A 22,554-nucleotide genomic window follows, 5' to 3' on the forward strand; every position below is an offset into this window, starting at 1 on the left:
TTATATTAATGTAATGTTTTTATATTAACATGTAACTGTTATTATTATTAACGTTATTTTAAAATAAATTAGTAATATAGTTTCAAATTCTCAGTTTTATTTTTAATATGGTAAATATCAATAGATTTAACTCATGTAAATAAAAGCCTTATGATGTCCTCAATCTTTTGAGGACATAATTTTTAAGAGAATAGAGACTTCTTGAGACCAGAGCGTTTAAGAACCGCTGCTGTAGTGGGAGATGGTCCGTGGGAAAGAACACGTACCGTGGGGAAGTAAGTTCGCCCCCTTTCAGACAGTCAGGATGCACGGTGGCATAGAAGTGGCATCGAAGCTCTAAAAAGTCCTGCAGCTGAGAAACATAATTTTGTTTAACTTGATGTTTCTCAAACTCTTGGAGAAAGTCCTATTTGTTTTCTGAGGAAAGAGTACTTTGCATTGGTTAAAATGTTACTGTATTGCAGAATTTCATTCCCGTTTACGGCTGAATACTATTCTGTTGTGTGTGTATACTACGTTTTATTTTCTCTCCATCTGAGGGTGGACATTTCAGTTGTTTCCACATCTTGGCTCTGGTGAACAGTGCTGCAGTCAACAGGGGACGGCTCGTACCTCTTGGAGATCCTGATTTCACTTCTTTTCGATAAAGACCCAGAAGCGGGGTTGCTGGACCCTATGGTAGTTTTATTTTTAATTTTTTGAGGAGCCTCTGTGTTGGTTTCCACAGGGGCAGCCCCATTTCACATTCCCACCAAGTTTCAGTTATGCAAGGTGAGTAAGTTGTAGAGATCGGCTGTACAACGTCATGCCTATAGGTAACAATAGTTTATTGTATATTTGAAAATCTGTTAAGAGGGTAGATCTCCTGCTAAGTGTTTTTACCACAATAAAATTAAAATCGAAAAAACGTTAGTATAAACCTCACTGTTCTCTAGTTTAGAATATGAAGGATGACGACCCTAATCGTGAGGCAAATGATATGACAAATTTGATGAGCACAAGGGGCTGACAATCTAGGTTTTGTTTTATTCCAGATATTTTCAAGTCTCTGTAAGAAGTTCAGAGTCTTTATCATCAGAATTCTTGTTTCTTGTCATTCAGAATTTCCATTGGTGTAGGATAAAAATAAGGCTGCTAATGTTAGAATAATCATCTGAAAATTCCAACACCTCTCTAAGGTAAGGTTTTGTGTCTATATTTTAAAATAGTAGCCTCAAGTTTTGTCGTTTCCTTAAAATGGGCCAGCATGGTTTGTTGTAAGAGCAGGGATGTGAGGAGTCCTACAAGTTTGGTTTCAAATACTAAATCCATAATTTATTGTCTTAAATGGGTAAGTTTATAAATATCGGCACCTATAAAATTAGATTATTACACCTCCTCACTAGGTTGTTGCACAGAGAAAATGAGATTTCAACAGAGCCCTTAGTCTAGTCAGCCCCCAGGAAGTGATAAGAGGGCGGGCTCTCTGCCAGGTACCAGGGAAACAAGGATGGACAGAGCTACCTCTTTGCTGAGCACACCTTGAGATCAGCCCTGGGGAAGGTCAAATAAGGTCTCAGTCACAACAGAGACTAATAATGCTATAATGAAATAAGTCAGGGGAGACAAATTGGTTATCCTCCAATACTTATTCATCCATTCTTTATTAATAGAAACTCCCACATTTTGACTAGGCACGTGGCCACCCAGCTAGAAGCACCACATTTTCCTCCCTCCCTTGCAGTAAGGTGTGGCCACTTAACAATGGCGTGAGCAGTAGTAGTATGTGCAACTTACCAGTTCTGTTCTGAAAAGGAAACTTCACCATCTTTTTTCCTCTTCCTTCGGACCGAAACTTGGCCATGGCAGTAGGCGAATCACACTCCTGAGTATCAGGACAAGATTTCAAGGTAGAACCTTTCAGATAGAAGGACCCAGGCTCGCTGGATGAGTTTATATAGCAGTGCCGCCTACTCTCTCCAGCCCCCGGCCACCATCTACCAGCTCAGACATTAATATGAGAAAGAAAGAAACCTCCCATCTCGTTTAAGCGCCTGAACCAGTGTCCTGACTAGTAGAGTGAGGCCAGGATGCTGTAGCTCCTAAGCCTAGACCCCTTGGAGGGGACAAGGGAGAGGGATGAGCGAGCTTTCCTGGAGGAGGGGTCCCTGAGCTGGCTCCGAAGGGTCCTGGTGAGTTGGAAAAGGCCCCTCCCCAGGGGATGTGGATACTCCCATCTTATGAACCCCGCCCCCATGAGAATCACTAATCACACGCTTTATAATGGGGCTTGACTTTTCTTTTGTTAGTAAGATTCCAGTGGAAGATTGAATGGAATAGTAGTTGCTTCATTCTTTAAACAAATTTGTGTGGAGCACTTACTATATACATATAAATATCCAATGTAGGTCCTTCTTACTGATTTTCTTTATTTACTTTTTGCATAAACTGTCATCCCTCCCACCCCCCTGCCGAATATAAGCTTCATTAAGATATGGTCATGGTCTGCTTTTTATTTTGTATGGTATCCAGAGTCCTCAGTGGTTCTGGTCACACAGTAAGCATTCAGTAAATTCTTTGTTGCAAGAATGAATGAAAAGAGGGAAAAATATATGCTTAGACATCCAGCCTGCAACAACGAAAAGGACCATTTTGCCCTTGAACTCACAGTTAAGAAAGCAGAAGATTAGAGGGTTTTGTAAAGAGCAGCTGTGATAGGGTTAATGAATATGTTCTGCGAGTTAAATTTTGACAGGCATTACTGTGCAAAAATAATTGAATTTTATTTCTGTAAGAATGCATTACAGAAAGAGCACTTAGATAGCCTTGTCCATAGATGGGCTTTGAACTGGAGTTCAATTCTAACTACATCACTAAATAGCTACATCACTTCTGGAGAGTTCGAAGTCGTCAGGGTGCTGCTTATGGAAAGAAATTTACTCAGTGATACACCAATGATATGAAAGAAGACGTCAGTATGGGTCTGGACAACTGACGTTCATGCAAATGGTCGTTATAACTCACTCTTGGGCTTTTCGGGAGCGAGCTCCCCTGCTGGTGGATGGTGTGTAGTGCAACTTTAAAGAAAATTTGTTCAATTCAATCTGTGAGTTTTAATGTTTTGTTAGTCAAATTTTCCTTGGTGTAAAATCTGCATCCACAGTTTGCCTTTTCAATAGTTTGTAATTGAAAGTTGATACTGTGTAACAATTTTTAAGCTGAATAAATAAAAATTGAACAGAAGGTTCTCATACACGGAGTGGAATTTTGGCTTCAAAATTATAAAGTAGGTTATCAGGGGTTTTTTCCTGTGTGCTTTAATATTGTATCGTTATTACTTTTACTGAGTTACTGATAAGTGCAGAATGACAAACGAATTGGCAGTATTACAAAACGAAACATGTTTAAGTAAAGAAAGCTTCCTTTTTATTTATAATCTAAAAAGGCAGGTAAGTACAGATAAATACAGTAGTTACCCAGCACTCTGTAGCACTCAATCCTCATTTAGTTTCCAAGACCCCTGTGTAATATGATGATTTCTTCAATGAAGGTATTTTTTCCTGCTTTCATTGAAATCGATGCAAACTGTTTAAAGAAATTTGCCATTAAGAAATGAAAGTGGAATCAAATTTCTACGGAATGCAGAAAAAAATACTCCTTATTTTTAGAAGACTTTTTCCCTGAATAATTCAATTAGGTCACTAATTTGATTCTGTCTAATCCCTAATTATTTGTGGTGTTTATTAAATAAAGCGTGGAGCCGCCTGCCTGAACAGTCATACGTATAGCCCAAGTTTGCTAGGCTGCAAATTGATGAATAAACTGAGCCAATTCATCCATCTGTGAAGTATTTCAAGGTCGACCATCCATTGGCTACAAGACTTTGAGTTAAAAAGACAGTGGAGGACGGTGCTTATAGTTTGATGATGTTTGCTTACTGAGCGTGAAATGAAATTTAACTGTGGCATGTCTGCATTTGTAAATTTATTGTGGTTGTTTAGACTTCTTGCAAAATGAAATGTCAGGCAGTCGTTCTGAGATTCCAAATATATTAGGCTTCAAAGGACTTGTATAACAGATTATTCTTTCACTTTTTAAAGATTTTTTCCCATCGTGTAAAATTAATTAATATGTTCAGTGAATAACTCAGGTTGGAATGAGCATAGAAGAGTTAAAAATAAAAACTTAAGGGCCGGTCTGGTGGCATGGTGGTTGAGTTTGTGCCCTCTGCTTCGCCGCCCTGGTGGGGTTTGCTGGTTTGGATCCTGGGTGTGGACTTAGCACCGCTCATCAAGCCATGCTGGGGTGGCATCCCACATAGAAGAACTCAAAGGACATACAACTAGGATATGCAATTATGTGCTGGGGCTTTGGGGAATAAAAAAAAGAGAGAGAAACTTATGTTAGCTCAGGGCCAATCTTCCTCACCAAAAAAAAAAAAACCATAAAAACTTAAAATTAATTTCCAAATTTGAAATGCTAAATGTGCCATCTAAGTATTATAGGAGTTTCAAAACTGTGCACAGTATCAGAATTTGTATTTTCCCTGAAGATGTAATGTATCGTAGATAGAAAGATTTAGAGTAGAAAGTCTCTTGTAGCTGCAAGATGTTATTATTTTTAAGCAGCTAGATGGCTTCAAGTGATAGGGAAAAAAATCGTGCTGATTATGAAGTCTTTTTAGGTAATTGTGAGACTTCACTCGGTCCATTAAAGCTCCATTTTGATGGTTCTGAACAATATATTACCTACTGGGAATTCATTCATACTTCCTCCCTCCCTCTCTCCCCACTTCCCCCCTCTCTTCTCTCCTCCCCCCACCCCAATTGTCCTTCCACGCTACTAGAGAGCAAGAAAAAAATCTGTTTATAAATGGCACACATTTATTTGTTTATTTATGTTTCTTGGTTGGTTTATATTACCAAAGCGTTGCATTTCAAAAAGCTTAGGGTTTTGTGTTTTTATATATATATATAGGTTCATTTGGCTACAGGAACATTTTCTTGGTATTTAAAATAGTTTCCTCTAGTCTCACTTTTTTTCTGAGTTGTGATGACTAATCTAATTTAAATTTCTCTTCTTTTCCTTCCTCTAAGTGCTTTGCTGTATGATTCATCTTACCTTCCTGACCTTTTTCTCTTAAAGCTATTTCTTAGACCCACAATTCTAGCTGTCATTCACAGCATGCTTGTCTGGGTGGCTGTCACAGTGCTTACGAGTTGTTGGTTTTCAAAAGCTGTTGTCCACTTTGGGTTACCCTGGCTTCCTGCCCCTCTTCTTGGCTTTTACTGTTGAGCCTTTGGCTGCTTCCTTCTTCGGCTTGTGCGTTTACTTGCTCACTTGCTCCCACGTGCATATCGCACACTCTGTGGTTTTGAAGCAGTGGTGTGCAACAGGAGATGGGGAGAATTCTAAGCTTCTTTCTACTTGATATTAGCTTTAGTTACAAGTTTAGTGAAGAGTTTAAAGCCGTTAGTTTCTAAGGGCTTTTGGGACATCTTTAGCTTTAAAGATTCGTTTATTCACTCTGTAAAATGCATTTAGCATCTGTGCATGCTAGCTGCTTAATCCACGCCAGCTCTGACCAACCTTTAGAACTGGTCCTATTTCATATCCTTGCTGGCTGATTTTGGTGCCTGATACCCCTTTTAGGAAGGAAACTTGTATAATTTAAATAGTGTGTTTCCATGAACCATGAGCAGTATGTGCTTATCTCAGACTAAATCTGACTCCTTCATTCCACAGGAGCTTTACAGGCGCTGTTCATGCCCCGAGGCGGAGCAGTGTCCGTAAGGGCGAAGGTCCTGACTCTCACAGAGGGAGGGCATGTTCTGGAAGAGAAGAAATGGATCACATCCAAGTCAGCACATTATCAAGCAGTAATTTCTGACAGGGAGGAGTGACTGGGTGTTACGATGGAAAGTGACTGTGAGGACGATATTAGGGTGGGGGGATCTGGGGTGACCTCACCAGGCGGAGACAGAATTTGAGCTGAGACCAGAGTAATACAGAAAGACCCATCCATGCAAAGATCTCAGGGCAGTGCATTTGGCACAGAGTCACCAGGCAGGACAAGGGCTCTGAGCTTGGTTGGCACTTTGCCGGGGACAGGAGCGGTCACTGTGGAGCAACACAAGGAGAAGCTAGGAGATAGGGAGGGACCGCTCAACGTGGGCTTTAAAGGCCCTGATGAGGATTGTGGAGTTTTATTTTCTGTGCAGTAGGAGCACATAGAGTTCATTGCAGAGTTTTAAGCAGGCAAGTGACCTTATCTGATGTATGTTTAATCTGATCGTTCTGCTTGTTGACTGGAAAACAGCAAGAGCAGAAATGAGGTGCCTGGTTAGAAAGAATGCTGGCTGGCTTTAGAGTAGCAGCGGAACATAGGAAAGTGGGTAGATTTGGGATTTGTTTTGAAGGCATGGCTGGTAAATTGGATGAGGGTAAAGTCTAAAGGAGGGGAATCAAGGATTTTGGTTTGAACAAGTAGAAGGATAATACTGTTGGCCAAGATGGAACTACGAGGGGAGGTACAGGTGAGGGCTGGGCCTAGAGTTTCTGAGCTTGCTGTCTTGGAGATGCCTGTTAGGCGCCTCAGTAGGAAGTTGGATATGGTTATGTGAATCTGGAGCTCAGTGGGTGCAAACTATGTGGGTGACAATACAAACAGAATAGCATTCTCCTTCCATTTAATGGCATAGTACCAGTTATAGATTGGACTAAGGTGCTTCTCTCTGTTTATTTAACCTTGCATCATCCACCAGCAATGAAATATTTAAAAGGCATAATGTTGTCCATACCTGTTCAGTAAGCTATATACCCATTTTCGTAAAGTCAGTGCAGACAAAAATTTAATTTAGGCAAATAATGGATATTATGCACACTTGCAAAACTAATTTGGATATTTTGAAAGACTTAGCAACAAGCTCACTCTGACTTTGTGTCATTCTTCTTGAAAAAAATAATCCAATGGTTTATATTTCTTTTTCAGGAATATTTAATCTTTGTACAAAAAAGAATAGAGGTTAAAGTTGATCAACTGAGGATAACTCTCCAATTTCCAGCCTTTCTTGATAACATTTTCCTTTTGTTCTCACCATGAGGCTGAATTTCCTGACAAGAAACAATTAGTTACAATCAGTGAAACTTAAATGGGTAGACCAGAATTTCCTTCCTTGGATTGACCTTTGAGCTGCATGGATTATGGGATTATTCTCACATAATCCAGAATTCCGGAAACACAATTCCAAAAACATCTACCAGGGGTTAAAAATAAAAAACATAGAAAAAGGCAGAAACGGGGTTTTCAAGATCCAAAGAAAGTAAGGAGTGTGTTTTTTTTTTCTTAAGAGTTAAGGCCAAGCCTAATTTAGATTTTCTAACAAGTAGCCTTAACTGATCCTCAAACTGAAGAGGATCTTTCACATCCTGATCTTAATTTTGGGAGGACCCAGGTAGCATTCTCCTCATGAGTGTATCATGTGTCAAGATGCACATTCTTGGAACAACAGGAACAATGATGGTTGCCAGTCACGTGCTGGGACTATTCCTATGCAACCATTGTTCTCTTTCTGAGGCTCCCCAATGTGTATTTGGGCCTATTCAGCCCGGGGTTGGGTGCTTGAGTGGTTACAATTAGAACTGAGAGAAACCTTGGAAATTATGTAACACTTCATTATTTCGTCCATTCATTCCATCTTAAACATGTGACGTCCACTCTCAGCCCAGTACTGTGCCAGAGACCGAAGATCTAAACGTCAATAAGATACGGCTCTTGTTCTCTGTGCCTCCCAGTCTAGTCAGGGAGACAGATAAAGGATAGACGTCGTAGGACGGCAGGAGCTGTAACAGATGAGTATGCAATGGTACCTTGGTCAGCACGTACTGTATGGCTGCATTATGAGTCACTCCCCAAATCCAGCGGTTCACAGCAACAATCGTTTGCACTCTTCTGCTCACTGGTCTGCAGGGAGTTTGCAGTGGGGTTAATCAAGGCTGGGCTCAACCTGGCAGCTCGGCTTCAGGCTGCCAGACCTGTGGGCTTGGCTGGAGCTGTGGCTTAGGTTGGCTCCATGCATCTCCGTTCAGGTCTGTCTCCACTTAAACGGGCTGTGGATTGCTAGGTGTGTTCTCTTGGAGCATCACGGGAGGGCAAGACAGCAAGCCAAAACTTGTGTCTTCCATGCCTCTTCTCACATCCCTGTCCTCCCTGTGACCTGTTAGCCCAGGAGGACAGAACACAGCTATATTGACGTTATATAACAGCTCTCCCACTCCCAGTGAGCAAGCTTAGCTTTGCCTCTTGTCTCTTTAGCTTCATTTAATCAATTATACATTCATCCATCTATTCACTCTTCATTCCATCTTTCCTCCACTCATCAGACACTGAGCATAGAACATGTTCTCCCAGCTAAGGATACAAAGGTGAAAAGGAACCACCACTACATTTAGGCAGGGGTCTCAAACGTTTTTGCACTAAGGGCAGTTTCGAAAACAAATGCATTCCCTACAGATTTTTAACTTCACATCTAAAGTTTTTCATGGTACTTTTCATCATTTGTATATTTGCAAGATAGATCATTTCTAGCATATTATAAATTTTAAATGAATCCATTAGATCACTCATTTGAGTGTATACAGTGACATCTAAATGCCATAGCAATCTGTTATAATCTTCATTCAGAAAATACTGTTAAGGGGCCAGCCCCAGGGCATAGAGGTTGAGTTCAGTGTGTGCTCTACTTCAGCGGCCTGGATCCACGGGTTCATATCCTGGGCACAGACCTACACCACAGGTCAACCATGCTGTGGTGGTGACCCATATATAAAGTGAGGAGGATTGGCACAGATGTTAGCTCAGGGCTAATCTTCCTCAGGGAAGAAAAATACTATTAAAGTAGAATAACTCTTGAGAGGCAGCATAGCATGATAGTTAAGGGCATAGACTCTAAACTGCCTGGTTTGTTATTAGGAGGTTATACATTTTAAATTTTAAATGTGAAGGTTATATAACCTATGAATTTCATTTCAGACTGGTAAATGTGCTGTCCTCAGCTATGTGGCTGAGAGCAAGTTAGTTAACTTGTCTGTATCTCCCTTCCTCATCTACAAATGAAGATACGTGATTGTACCAACTTCATAAGATTGTGGGGAGGATTAAATGAGTAGGTGATGCTCTTGAAGACTGATGCATAGCAAGAAATATTTAGATGTGATGTTTTTGTTGTCATTATTATTGATTAATTTACTGTAAAGAGGCTTATAGAAAAAATAGCAAAGAAGGTTAAAAGTCATAAGTTAAATGTATATTTATGATTTTCCCTGAACTAAAACAAAGGTAGCATATCGAATATAAATATGCAGACCATTTGACATCCCTCGAATTAGTAATGATGGCTACTCGGCCTTAACCAGCTAGACCGTGAGGGGGAGAGTGATTGTTGTGGAAGAGGCGGAAGCACAGTTCATTGGTGTGCAGAGAAGTCCACTCTTCTGCTCCCAGAGCGGAGTCGGGGTGCTTCAGGAGGAGGGGGCCTCCTAGGATTTCCGGTGTGAAGCTGGTGGGACCCTGGGGTTTGCATGCTCGTGGGGAGGGGAGAGGGGAGAGTCTGGGAATGAGCTCCGAAATCTCTTAACATCAATATTTTGTGAATCTAAATTCTTAAGAAAAGTCCGTGTCATTAGAACTGTATCTTTTGTTAACTTCAGTATCTTGGCATTGCCAACATGTGAATGCAACAGAGGGATTTCCTGAGCTCCAGGAACATGTGAATGCAACAGAGGGATTTCCTGAGCTCCAGGAACTGTGAGTGCCCATCTCTGCGTGGATGTGTCCTCTTACCCCAGCTGTGTGTGCCTGAGGACGGTTTAGGGAAGTTCCCTTTTACTCTGAAAGCACTTGACTTCAGGCTCTGATGAGCGCCGTTTGGACCATGAGCTGTTGTTTTACTATTTATTTTTTTTCACAATGGAAACAAGTGTTTTCATTACTTAAATAAGTGTAAGAACTGGAGTGTTCCTTGATTGCAGGGCCTCGGTGATTTTATCTAGAATGACTTCATTCTAGTCTACCAACAGACAGCGTTTCCTTCTAGGAGATCCAAGTGCGGTTATGGCAGAATAATCATTTAGATGCTTTGGGCTTTGTGTGAAGCACTTATTTTTAATTTGAAGCATTTATTTTGGAACTTGGTTTCTCTAACATTTTGTACAAATTCATGAAGAGCAAGAATACAGAAAATGTGAATGTTATACCCTTCAGATTTTTGTATCTTGAATATGAGCTGCTGAAATAGCTGAGTAATGAAATTAGTCTCCACCCTTCAATGGATCTTAAACCAGGAGAATGAAGAGGCGTGGGGAGGTCTTACAGGACAGGAAGAATTCCAGGGGTGGGGCAGCGTTTGAGTGGTTAATGTAGCCTGTGGTTTTCAGCCAGAGCAACCCCAAATGGCCTGTTGGTGTGGTTGGGAAGTTTCCAGGGGCGCTTTGGACTCTCATACTGCTGGGCAGGACGGGAGGGGAGAGAGGCTACCAGCATTTCCCGGGTGGGGGCCTGGGGTGCTAGAAGTACAAAATGAGGAGGAAATCCTTCCACGCTGAAAATTTGTCCTGCGTCTGCACAACTTTCAAATATCTATGTGCATAAACATTCCTCTAAGTGAAAGCTTATTTATAATTATTTGAGCCTAGAAGCTAACAGTGTTATATACAGAGGCTTAATGTATTTGTTTTTTCTTTTCAAAAGACTTTATTGTTCAGAGCAGTTTAAGATTCACAGCAAAATTGAACAGAAGGTACGGAGATTTCCCGTATAGCCCTGCCCCTACACACACATAGCTTCTCCCATTTCAACATCCTGTATCAGAGTGGCACATTTGTTACTGTCAATGAACCTACTTTCACACATCGTCATCACCCAGAGTCCACAGTCTACCGCAGGGTTCACTTGCTGTTGTACATTCAGTGGGTTGGAACAAATGTATAATGACGTGTATCCCCCGTTACAGTATCATACAGAGTAGTTTCACTGCCCTAAAAACCCTCAATGCTTTGCCTCTTCATTCTTCTCTCCCCTCTAACTTCTGGCAACCACTGATCTTTTTCCTGTCTCCATAATTTTGCCTTTTCCAGGATGTCACATGGTTAGAATCATATGGTAAATAGCCTTTTCATATTGGCTTCTTTCACTTAGTAATATGTATTGAAGTTTCCTCCATGTCTTTTAGTGGCTTGATAGCTCATTCTCTTATCACTGAATAATATTCCATTATCTGATGTATCACAGCTTATTTATCCACGCACCTTCTGAAGGACATCTTAGTTGCTTCCAAGTTTTGGCAGTGATGAATAAAGCTGCTATAAACATCCAAGTGCAGATTTTTGCATGGACATGTTTTCAACTCCCTTGGGTAAATACTAAGGAACATGATTGCTGGATCATATGGTAACAATATGTTTAGTTTTGTAAAAACTGCCAAACTGTCTTCCAAAGTGGCTGTTCCATTTTGTGTTCCCACCAGCAATGAATGAAAGTTCCTGTTGCTCCATATCCTTGCCAGCATTTGGTGTTGTCAGAATTCCAGATTTGGGCCATTCTGAGAGGTGTGGTAGTATCTCATTGTTGCTTTAATTTGAGTTTCCTTGATGGCATATGATGTGGAGCATCTTTTCATATGCTTTTTTGTCATCTGTATCTCTGCTTTGGTGAGGTGTCTGTTAAAGTCTTTGGCCCGTTGTTTAATCGGGTGGTTGCTTTCTTATTGTTGAGTTTTAAGAATTGTATATTTTGGATGACAGCCATTTATCAGATGTATCTTTTGCAAATATTTCCTCCCAGTCTGTGATTCATCTTTTCATTCTCTTGACATGAAGTGTTTTTCACGATTTTAATATATAGCAAATGTACTAATTTTTGCTGGGGTGTCCACCTGTGGCTCGAGCCTGGTATTTTCTGTACATTGTATGGAATGGCTTCTGATCATCTCTTAAATTTGAAATTGTTCATTAGAGGTAGGTGCAAGGATCTAACTACATCTTCTGGTATGGTCATGTCCTCAGATTTACTAATTTAAATACATATTATTAAACATATATTTAAATATATATCATTATGAATACATTTTATGTATAGATTATGTGTGCATATGTCACATGATCTATGAATTTCATTTAGACTAGTAAAGGGGGATATCACAAGTCATTTGTACATAAAGTGGTGTTGGGTCTGGCAGGGTTAAGAATACCTTCATTACCAGGGACCAGAGTATATTCCCTAGTCTGCCATCCGCAGCACGTCAGAGTGTCTCCCCTAAGGTCACAGGGAGGCTGCCACAGTCCTTGGCATCACATGCAAATGCCATGGCATCTGAAAGGGCTAGATTGACTCAATGTCTGAGAGATGTCTCTAATAGACCAGATGTCCCTTACTGCTCCTCGGTAAATACTGGGACCATTACTGAATCTAAGTAAACACAGAAGGCGCTATTTAATCAGTGATCTAGGGGACAGTTGTAAATGGAAGATTTAATCTCAGTAGTTGGTCTAGCTCTCTTTTCCTAAAAGGGGACGGAGAACCTAATTCAGAAGGGTTTGGAAACCACGCAGATGCTAGTCAGGCAATTGCCTACTTCTCAGGGAGAAAAGAATTAGCTTTTTAAAATTTTTTTAATATTTACTCACCTATATTTGCTATTCTTGGTTGAAGCACATTTTGTTGAATAATGCAATCTACTTTATTTTCTCATGTAAACAATTTCTTTCTAAGAAATTTAATTTTATTGTTTAGTGAACATTTAGCTTAGTTAAAACCAATTTGTCATAATAATCTGCTTTATTTACACCAAAATATAGGGGAGCTGAAATTTCTCTTAAAGAAATTAATATTTTAGAACTGGCTAGTGAGAAAAGCCCCTCAACCAGGGTTCGCAGCACAAACGCCTGCGGGGACCAGCTGGTGGCTGAGGGAGAGAGCTGGGCCTGGGGAGGGCACCGTGACTAAGTGGAAAGCATATGTTTACTTCTGGGTGGCAGCCACGACTCGGCTCTAATCAATAGTTGCCATGTTGGAACTGGGCCCAGAGTTGCCTGATCTTTTGACTCTTCAAGAGAAAAGGAAATTCTGATTTATTTATGAATTTCCTGACTTTTAGAATGGCTCCAGTTGAAAAAGCAAACAGACTAAACAACACTTATGGGAGCCAAACAAAACACATTGTGGAAGATACTTGTTCTGTGAACTTCCATTTGCAACCTCTAAACTGTCTCATCAGTTTAGACTGTAGAGTGCAATAACTGGTGAGTCACACCACTTACCAGTGTTTATGCTACAGTGTGAAAGGGTGATTTTCTCTACAGAAACAGTAGTACGACTGAGTAGAATTGAACTGCACTCGACTGTTTGTCAACTGTTGTGGGTGTTAGCTGACTGCTGCCTGACAGCAAGTCCTTGTAGCTTTTAGGTTGCTCCTCCATTGCTAAGCATGGAGGATTTAGGATAGAAGATGGGAAAAATTCAGAGATATGGACACAGGATCTGGTCCACCTGCACCACCCCTCAGGCAGAGTGGCAGTGTCTTGCCTTCTATCTTTTGAATTGTGACACATACACACAAGCTCCCCCTCCCTCACATGGCATGCTGCCACGTTCTTTCATTCTCTGGGCCCCAAGTAGACCTCCTGTAAATAGCAGATGCCCTATTCCTGCTCCCCAAGCATCCAGGATTGTCCTAATAAGGCTGTCGGCTCCTCCACCACACCGCTCCAAGTATATGGCCGAACTCTAAACTCTTCCCCAGCACCGCCAAACTTCATCTTGTATAAAAATGTTGTCGTTGTAATCAGATACTGAAATGTTAACCTCCCAAATAAAATTCTTCAAAACTAGGAAAATAATAGAAAGGTACTTTAAGCATAATTTCTGAAAACAGTTTGTTATGTAGACAATTTTACTTTGCATTGGTTCTGTTCAAAAATGGTTGCTTACCACTGCTTGCAGAAATCTTGTTCTCTTTAAGTACTGAAATTAAAAAGCAGTAAACTGTAGGGGAATGTTTTCAGTTGGTCTATGCAAAAAGGATCTTCTCTCTCTCAAAGCCTCATCTGTTGTATAATGTCCGTCCTTTTAGATTGAACTGGGAGCTTAAAACTACAAAACTTAAATAATGTGTCCTCCACTAATTTAGGAGTTATAATTTAGGTGTATTTGGGTAAAATTTGTTGCCTGTATAAACTCTGGGGTTAAGTGTATATGACAAATTAATCACATACACCAAGACATATGTTTAGCTCGTGTAAAAAATGAAAGTCAACTATTTTCAAATTCCATGTGAATAGCAAACTTATGTAGAAAACCATGAAACACTGAATGCAAATAATTCTTAGATATAACTTCCGAATTTGTATGAGAAAAACCCCTGGTACGAGGTGGTACTCAGCAGTGTTACCTTCACAATCTTGGACAAACCACTAAAACGTCTTTGAACCTTCTTTGGTCATCCATGGAAATATCACCTCATTATAAAGGTTCATAGGAGGATTAAATGAAAAGATGATGTCTTGTTATTATCACTTATTTACTGACCTATTCAACATCTAGACCCCAGATCTTCACCTGTCTAGTTCACTGTTTTTTAATTGTTCTAGTTTATTTTGGTTGAGGGAGTCAGAATAATAAATAAAGGATTTGGAACCTAAGGACAAGTGATTTTTTGTTTAAAGATGTTCGTGAAACATTTTATAGCATCTTTTTGTCAGCATCATTAAGTTTGTGTTTCTCTTCACAAACTCACTTGTAAGGCATAAAAAATGGCAAATCTCTAGGAACTGGGGAAATTCATGTAACCATTCGACCTAACTTTACATATTTCATAGCTGAAATATTTTTGGTTGTTGACTATTTACCTCTTTCAGTAAATGTCTCCCTACCCATCATTAGCACTTACGATGTGAGTGCAGAGAGCTAGCTCTAGAGAGAGGCAGATTGCCTGAGAATCTAACAACAAATTGCATCGTGCAGTCATTTCCCTCTAGGATGGCCCTACAGGCTTGATATTACATAGATACTGACGATCTTTATACAGTAAGCAGCTCTTTAAAAAATTACATCTCTGGGAACATGGAGCTGCAGCATATTATTAGTTTACTAGGTGATTTGCTCACATGTTTGATTAATTCTATTATAAACAAATTGAATTTTTCCTGGTGTTAAAAATTCACATTCGTGTAAAGCCCTGAAGAAAGAAGCTGGAGAGAGAAAGAAGCTCCATGAGAAACGCTGGCCTGTGTGGACTTTAGAGTACCTCCTTGGTCTTCTCTGAAGTGTTTCTAATTGTCCTACTTAAAGAAAAAACTGTTTGTGATTTTAGAGACAAAGGATGAACAGGGTGTGTGTGTATTGAAACTTCTCTCCCCCCTCCTTATTCACCAAGAAGAACTAAGTTTTATTTGTTCTTTAGCCCATTTGTTTTTATTTATTATTTTTTTTTAAAGTCTAACAACTCAGCTACATGTATATTTGAGTTCAGTGTAAGCAGAGTCGGATTGCTTGTATTTCTTATCCCCAAAACCATGCGGTGTCCTTTATTTGCTTACTATGGTATGCTGTTACTAGGCTTTCGGCAGCCTCTCGGTGAAGTGCATTTTAATATTTAGATCAAACAGCGATTGGAATACATTAATGCCCAGCGGGTAAATGTGTCATTTGAAAGCAGCTGCTGAGCCTTCTCTCTGCTGCTCCAATTAACACATACAGCACACTTTTGTCAGCAAGAGGGAGTACGTATGGAGGAAACCACTTTGCTGCTCATTAATATGTTATGCAAGCGCGCACAAGGGGTTAATCCGTCCGCCCCAATTCAAAATAATAGCTTTCGAAGAAGTTTCCCAAGCACGTGCTTCGCCATCAAGGGTGCTAGGATTGGGGCTGGGATTGGCAGGTAAGAAAGTCGGTTCGGTCTCCCGCGTTGGTTCAGTCCGCTGACTGACAAGTTTCCCCGCCCCTCTCTGCTCCTCCACCCCCGCCCGGTGATGGAGACGCTGGATAGTGGATTTCCGGCGCCGGCGCTCCTCTCGCCTCAGCTGAATCTCTTGTTGAACTTTGTTCTGTTTTGTTTTGAAGTCCAAAGCTTTGCTGTTTATTTTTTCTCTTAGTCTTTCATTGGCATTTCACTTTCTCTCTCTTTTCCTTTTTTTTTTTTCTTTTTGAATTGTGCATTTGACAGTTTATTGAGCAAAGTAAGAAATCTTGTCAAACCCATATCGCTGTGATTTTTCCCCTCTCCTGGCTAGAATCTCTGCGTTGATGGTGGCACAGAGGCAGATGGAAGGTAGCGCGTCCGGCCCCAGGTTTGTGTCGGGCATCCATGCTCCTCCAGCTCCCTGAGCAGCTGGGCTGTTGCTCCGCTCTGGTGCTGGCTGAGCCAGGCTGCAGGGTGAGTGAGAGATGGACCGCTTCCTGGGTTTTGTCAAGCAGATAAGAAGATCTAGGAGAAGAAAGGGGAAAAAGTACCGGCCAGAAGAGGATTACCACGAGGGCTATGAGGATGTCTATTATTACGCGGCAGAGCATTTTCGAAGTAAGCGCCCCCCTCCACCCTCCGTTCCTTCTCGCATGCCGGGGCTAACAATAAACCTTGTGTGGAGCTTAAGTCTTAAAAGCAAAAGGTTTCCCAGATGGTGTTCTCTGTGAGCCGTCTGTAAGTACTGAAGTGCTACGTTTTGCTTGATTTGTTGCAAGAATAGCCATCAGATAGCATCTAGACCGTGTAACCAGTCGAGGTCTATACACATGTTAGTATTTTAGGTTCAATTAATTGATTGTTATCATTTTAATGAGCCATTCAAAAAAGTGTCTTGCAAACCAGTGTAGTAGGTGGTAAGCATATTTTCTGTTGAAATTGTTGTTCTTAAATAACTGGGTTTTTCCTTCCTGAATAGGGAAGGCCAGCTTATTTGGAAGAAACAGTTGTTCATGTTCAAGTCGATGCTGATGATTAAAGCTCCTGATACTGACTTCCAGATTAATCTGAGGGGTGGTTTGTAGAAGGAAGTTCAAATGCTTTTCTCTGATACACGTTCATAATCTTGTTATTAAATGAAGGAAACTTTGCTATCAACTAGAAGCAGCAATACCTATAGAATAAAACAAGACATCCGTATTAAGACATTTGTAAATTACCTTATAAGTAGTAGAGGACTAGAATTTTTCTTGTTCTTATCAGTGCTGCAAGTTTCTGGTGAGGATTTAGACTTGTCTCAATAGATTTTAAATGCCTGGAAATGCCTAAGGGTGCAGAGAGAAAAAGCAGCTTCATAAAGCTATCAGTGGCTTTATGAGGTGCCCTTAATTGGGGAAACTGACAGTTATATATGATCTACACTTACAAAATTAAAAAGTTTTTGTCTTCTTGAATAAGGATCTTTATAAACTTGTATTTCAAGTTTAATTCTTTCTAGCCTTTTGATGTCTAATCTTGAATATATCCCATTTACAACCTCTGAGCATTGACTAATAAATAATTTAGATTCCATTTCTGTGGTATTAAAATCCGTGAGAATTAGCTCTAAGTGCCAGAAATTCTGTTGTGATTGAGGAAAGTTGAGGGTTGAAATTCCTGTGGTGGCAGTAACACAATAATGCAAAATTCTTTGACATTTTCTTGAGTAATAGGGCTATGTTGCCTTTACAGAGTAGTCTCTGAGTTGTAGAGAGATTTGTCTTTCATAAAGCTTTTACGTGAATAATGTGTGCTAATGTGGTGACAATGTTTCCTAAATTTAGTTTCCATAATATATTCAAGAATTTAACTGAGATTTGTGTCACATCAAAAACTACTGTTGGCTTGCGTACGTAATTCTGAAAACTTGGAGAATGAGGAAAAAAAAGAAGCTTAGGAACTTTTAATTACATTGATGTTCATTGTACAGATTCTTAGGACCAATGGATGCTGAATCAAATTCACACCTTCTTGGTTTTGTATAGTAACGTTTGTACAAACAGAATCAATCTCTCTCACATGCCTGCATCCTACTACTTTCGGTAAGAATTTAAAAATAACAAATATTTTGTAAGTTTATAAAATGCGCCCACAAGGAGAAATATTTATGGAGATATCTAAGAAATATCCCCAAACTAGAGGTAAGAGAATAATAGAGCGAAGGCAGAAGTCTTTTTACATCAAGTGCAGCAACTTCAAGAGATCCCTGACTTAATTTATCTGATTTGTCAAAGTCATGCTAAGAATAAGATGCTAAACATCAAGAGTCATTTACTTCAGATGCAAAACTGGTATGTTTTCATCTCTTTCTTATCAGCAAGCACCCATTATATAACATACAACTTTGTGGAGTTCCATGCACGTTGAGTCCCCAGCTTCAAGCTGCTACATCATCAACAGAATGTGTCACAGTTGGATTCGGGCACTTGGGAATTGACATTTCATCAAATGTCAAACAGCCAGGGCTTTTAGAGAAGATGTGTCATATAACATAATGCCCTCTCGGTGCATCCTTCGGCTTCAGCTTCAGGGCCTCTCTGAATTGGGTAGGGAGACATCCACTTATCCTTAATAGCTGGAGAAAAGTACTACAGGGTGAGACTGATCCTTAGAACCCATCCTCTCAAATGGGTAATAAGGTTGAATTCAATTACATCTATGGCGTATCTATTTTAATTAGTCTTTGGCATAATTTGAAAGTTTATGCCCTGTGTTTCCCTAGATGGCTTAGGAAAACTATTTACATTAAGGCTTAAAACATGGTGGAATTTGCTGATGACATTGCCATCTTAGTTAATGGTGCTATTGATAAACCAGAAGTGTTGATCTTATTTTTCTCCCTCTGGTGTTTCTTTCTTGAAAGAATTTAACTCTTTATCTTGTCAATTTGTCTAGTGATCCCGATTACCACAAGGACTTTATATAGAGAGTAATGAAAGACTGAGATCGAAAAACTTTCCCAGAAAATCCCCCAGGAAGTCTGCCCTTCCTCTGTATGTTCTCAGGTGCTAACTGATGACTAACTGTATCCTAAATAATGTCTCTTCTATTGTGATTCTGATTCAGAATTTCACCATCCTTTCCTTCCTCTTAAATACAATACAGCTTATAATCAAATTAAGTGCCAGAGTCTAAATTAAAATGTTAGTAGGGTCAGATGCTATGAAAGAGAAGTTATTCTAAAAATGGATGATTTTTCGGTAGCTCCATCAAAATTGAGTTTTAGCAATTGTATCATGACGATAGACTGGCTTTGAATCTTCCCTGACTTTGTATGGACATGATGTATGTCATTGTGCCTGAATGACTATATTTGGTTTTTTAAAGATCTGTTTTCATCGCTCATCTATGCTTTCATAATTCTAGAGTTAGAGTTTACATAAACTAGACAAATGCTTTGAGCAAAAAACCAAACTTTTTTTGGTTTTTGTCTCCTAAAGTGTGACAGGAGGTGGCTTTATTTCTTAAGATTTTTCAAGTTCTAGCACTATATCATTTTAAACTTTGTTTTATTTCTAAAACAACTCAGGTGAAGGTATTGGCTGAAGGATTTAAACCAAAGAATTCCCCTGAATGTCCTGAGGGATTGTTTTTCTGGCAGGAATTGTCAGTAGGGAGATTGCTGCTCCTTTAGGATAATAGTCTGTCATTGAATATCAGGGAGTTGTGGAGACTGTTGATAAACTTGTGGAATTCTGAACATGTTGGTACATCCTAGACCTCACCTTATATTTAATCTTATCTGCCAAGAAGCGCCATTTACAATGAAAGTCTCACATAGATGATTCCATTGGTGTTTTTCCTTAAGAAAAACTTGCACTGACTACAAAACTGATTCATAAAACTGAATGTAACAAAAAGCTAGAAAAGGATCCTGAAATTCAATTTTATTGTGTTTGGTGCTTTTATTTGTTTTTCACTAAATAGTATGTTATAGCAATGCCTTTTTAAAGGCTCTGGAAGATCATATTTTGATTAATCTGTCATACAAAAAATAAACCCTCTGGCCCTATTTTTATGTATATTTTTATTAAACCACACTGGATAACATTCAAGTTATAAAACAGATAATGCACGATTTATAAGCATTCTCTTAACTCTGTTCACATCCATGATGGAAATCCTGACCTGCCTTGGTCCATGCAGCGCATAGGCACTGAGTTACTTGAAAAAGAGGAATTTGTTTGTCTCTTACAAATATGAAAGGTATGTGAGCCACTTTTGTTTATGGCCCTGGCACCTTGCACATGTGTAATGGCATTGAGTTAGGCACGTGGTTCCTCCATGGTAACCGCTCTCCTCCCTTCTCCTCCTGACTCACCTGGGTGGGAGGAGAGCTGTGTGGGAAAGCTGCTCAGGGCAGGTGGAGTGACCCACTCACCTTTCCTACTGACTGGAGAGAGGGGGAATGTGAATATGGTTTAGACCTTTTGAAGAAAGGTCATTTGTATTTACAAATTATTTTATTGTTTTGTTGTTGTTTGCCTATTCTAATAGATAATGAGCAACGATTCTGATGTGTGTGTATAAAAACACTGTTAGCTGAGTTATTTTGTTAACCAACGTATGCATCTCAGGTCCCTAGTTAACCAATTCAGGCTTTGACCTGCCCGAGATGCTCAAACTGCACTTTCAGAGGGCTGCGTACTTTCTTTTGTTTCATTGGAAAATGCCCTGTTCTTCTTGGAGGAAAAACAGTTTTGGTAGTGGGTGTTTGTAGGGTGAGAATTTTTAGGAACTTGTGTGGGTAATTAGTTCAAGTAATTTCTTCTCACTCATTCCGTTAACAAGATTTTTTTGTTCTTTTGTAAATTCACGTAACCACATTCTATCTGCTTCTGGAATTGACATCTATTTAGGATTCTCTTTCTTGATAAGTGTGCCAAAAGGAGAAAGTGAGCACTTTTGCGTATACTTTGGGAAGATGGCTGGTCCCTGGTCCCGCCGTGTAGAAGCTGATCACACCATCAAAGGGGCTGTGGGCTTCCTCTGCCTGTGGCGGGGAGGAGGGCAGGAGGAGCGGGGGAGAAGCGAGAAGGGCAAGGAGAGAGGGCAGCACATTTCGTAGGTTATCTTTACCTCTCCAAGGTTTTCTATGTTAAAAACAGTGATCATCGAACTGACAGGTCTTAGATATGAGTTACTGGATGATTCAAACCTTAGCTGTACTTAGTTTGGCTCAACAAATCCCTAACAAATTAGAAGAAACCTCGATTATATAGAAACAGGGCAAACTTGCTGTTTTATGACTACTCTGCTCATTTTTCTTTCCTAAGAATTGCTTTCCAGCCCTAGGGTAGTTTCTTTGTTGAAAATTGATTCGTTACCATGTTCCATTTGTCTGGGGTACTTTGTGTCATCAACTTTATTGTCTCAAGCTGTATTTTTTCCCCACATGGAATAATTTAAATAAATATTAACCTAGAAAGGGACCAACCCGAATATTTTTTAGTTGAATCAACTAGGATACAAACCAGTGACTTTTGCAAGCCCCCAATACTGCTTGCAGAACGAAGACCAGAAGAGAGACTTCCTGAAGAACTGTTCCTTTCCCTTGTAGTTAGCTTTATTCTTTTGAGCAGTGGGTCATCTTATCTTAAACTAAACTCTTGAAGAAAAACTAACTCCTAACACAATACTACAAAGTCAGGTTAATGTGGTGTCTTATTTATAGATGATTTGTAGTGATTGGCATTGACTAAAAAAGCCAGCTAACAGTGTTTTTTGTATCACCTCCCATTTGCTCTGTGGTTTGCAAATACAGCCACTTTTGTCAAAAAGCGTCCCTTTAGGGGACTTAAAATGGCATAATTCTGTCAGGAGTATTAGAATTAGGAGGAAGCTTGGAGTTCGGTTAGGGAAGCCTGCTGTTCAGTATAGGAAGTCCTTTCTCAGCATCCCTGCTCTATGGGCATCCTGCTTCTGTTTCAACCCTTCCAGTGTAAACGCATTCCCTTCCAGACAAGGCAAGTCATCGAATAAACCTCTGTCTCTTTTAAACAAGTTATAAATTGTATGTTAAGTTGTTTGCATATTGCAGCAAATATAATACATACTCAAAACTTTGTCTTGACCCAAATATAGACTCTTTTATATGTAATGTGCAGTAAGATTTCATGCCTCCTCACTATTCACATTATTCTTTCACTGCTGTAACATATGGTATGTGGAGGTGAGTAATTCCTTCAATGCTATTTTTATTTTAAGTATACAAACCCAGAAGAGCTCTATATTGAGCCCACATCCATGTGGTAATTTTTCTTTCCTTTTTTCTTCTCTTGTTTATTTCTAAAAGGTCACCAAACCTTTCATTTGTTTACTGAAAAACACAGTCTAGTGCTTTTTGTTTGCATGATGTAATAGATATCTATTTGTCTGCCCTGAAATTCATTTTTTTCCCTGGGAAGAACAGTCCTCGTATTTAAAACACCCCTGTTTCCACTCCAATTCAGTTATTATTCATTGATCAAAACTGACATAATTATACCATTTCCTTGGCTGTGATGATTGGTCTGGCAATGGACACGTAAACCAAGCTGAGTCAATCCAAGTGCTCCTCTGGGAGTTTGCAAATTCCACT

At 39.8% G+C, this 22,554-nt stretch overlaps 1 protein-coding gene across 6 annotated transcripts in view; it reads left to right on the forward strand.

Moving 5' to 3' along the window:
- GRIP1 (glutamate receptor interacting protein 1) overlaps positions 1 to 22,554 on the forward strand; it is a 590,760-nt gene that overhangs the window by 220,718 nt on the left and 347,488 nt on the right. For 5 of the 6 annotated variants that reach the window (XM_046661301.1, XM_046661312.1, XM_046661339.1 and 2 more), the window contains exon 1: positions 16,043 to 16,553. The exons of the other annotated variant lie outside the window; for it this stretch is intronic. In XM_046661301.1, the coding sequence (XP_046517257.1) occupies positions 16,421 to 16,553 (133 nt within the window). In that variant the 5' untranslated portion in view covers positions 16,043 to 16,420. Of the gene's footprint in view, positions 1 to 16,042; positions 16,554 to 22,554 lie in introns of those variants that run through there. 6 annotated transcript variants of the gene reach the window in all.

This window comes from Equus quagga, chromosome 1 (assembly GCF_021613505.1).
Source record: "Equus quagga isolate Etosha38 chromosome 1, UCLA_HA_Equagga_1.0, whole genome shotgun sequence".
NCBI lineage: Eukaryota > Metazoa > Chordata > Mammalia > Perissodactyla > Equidae > Equus > Equus quagga.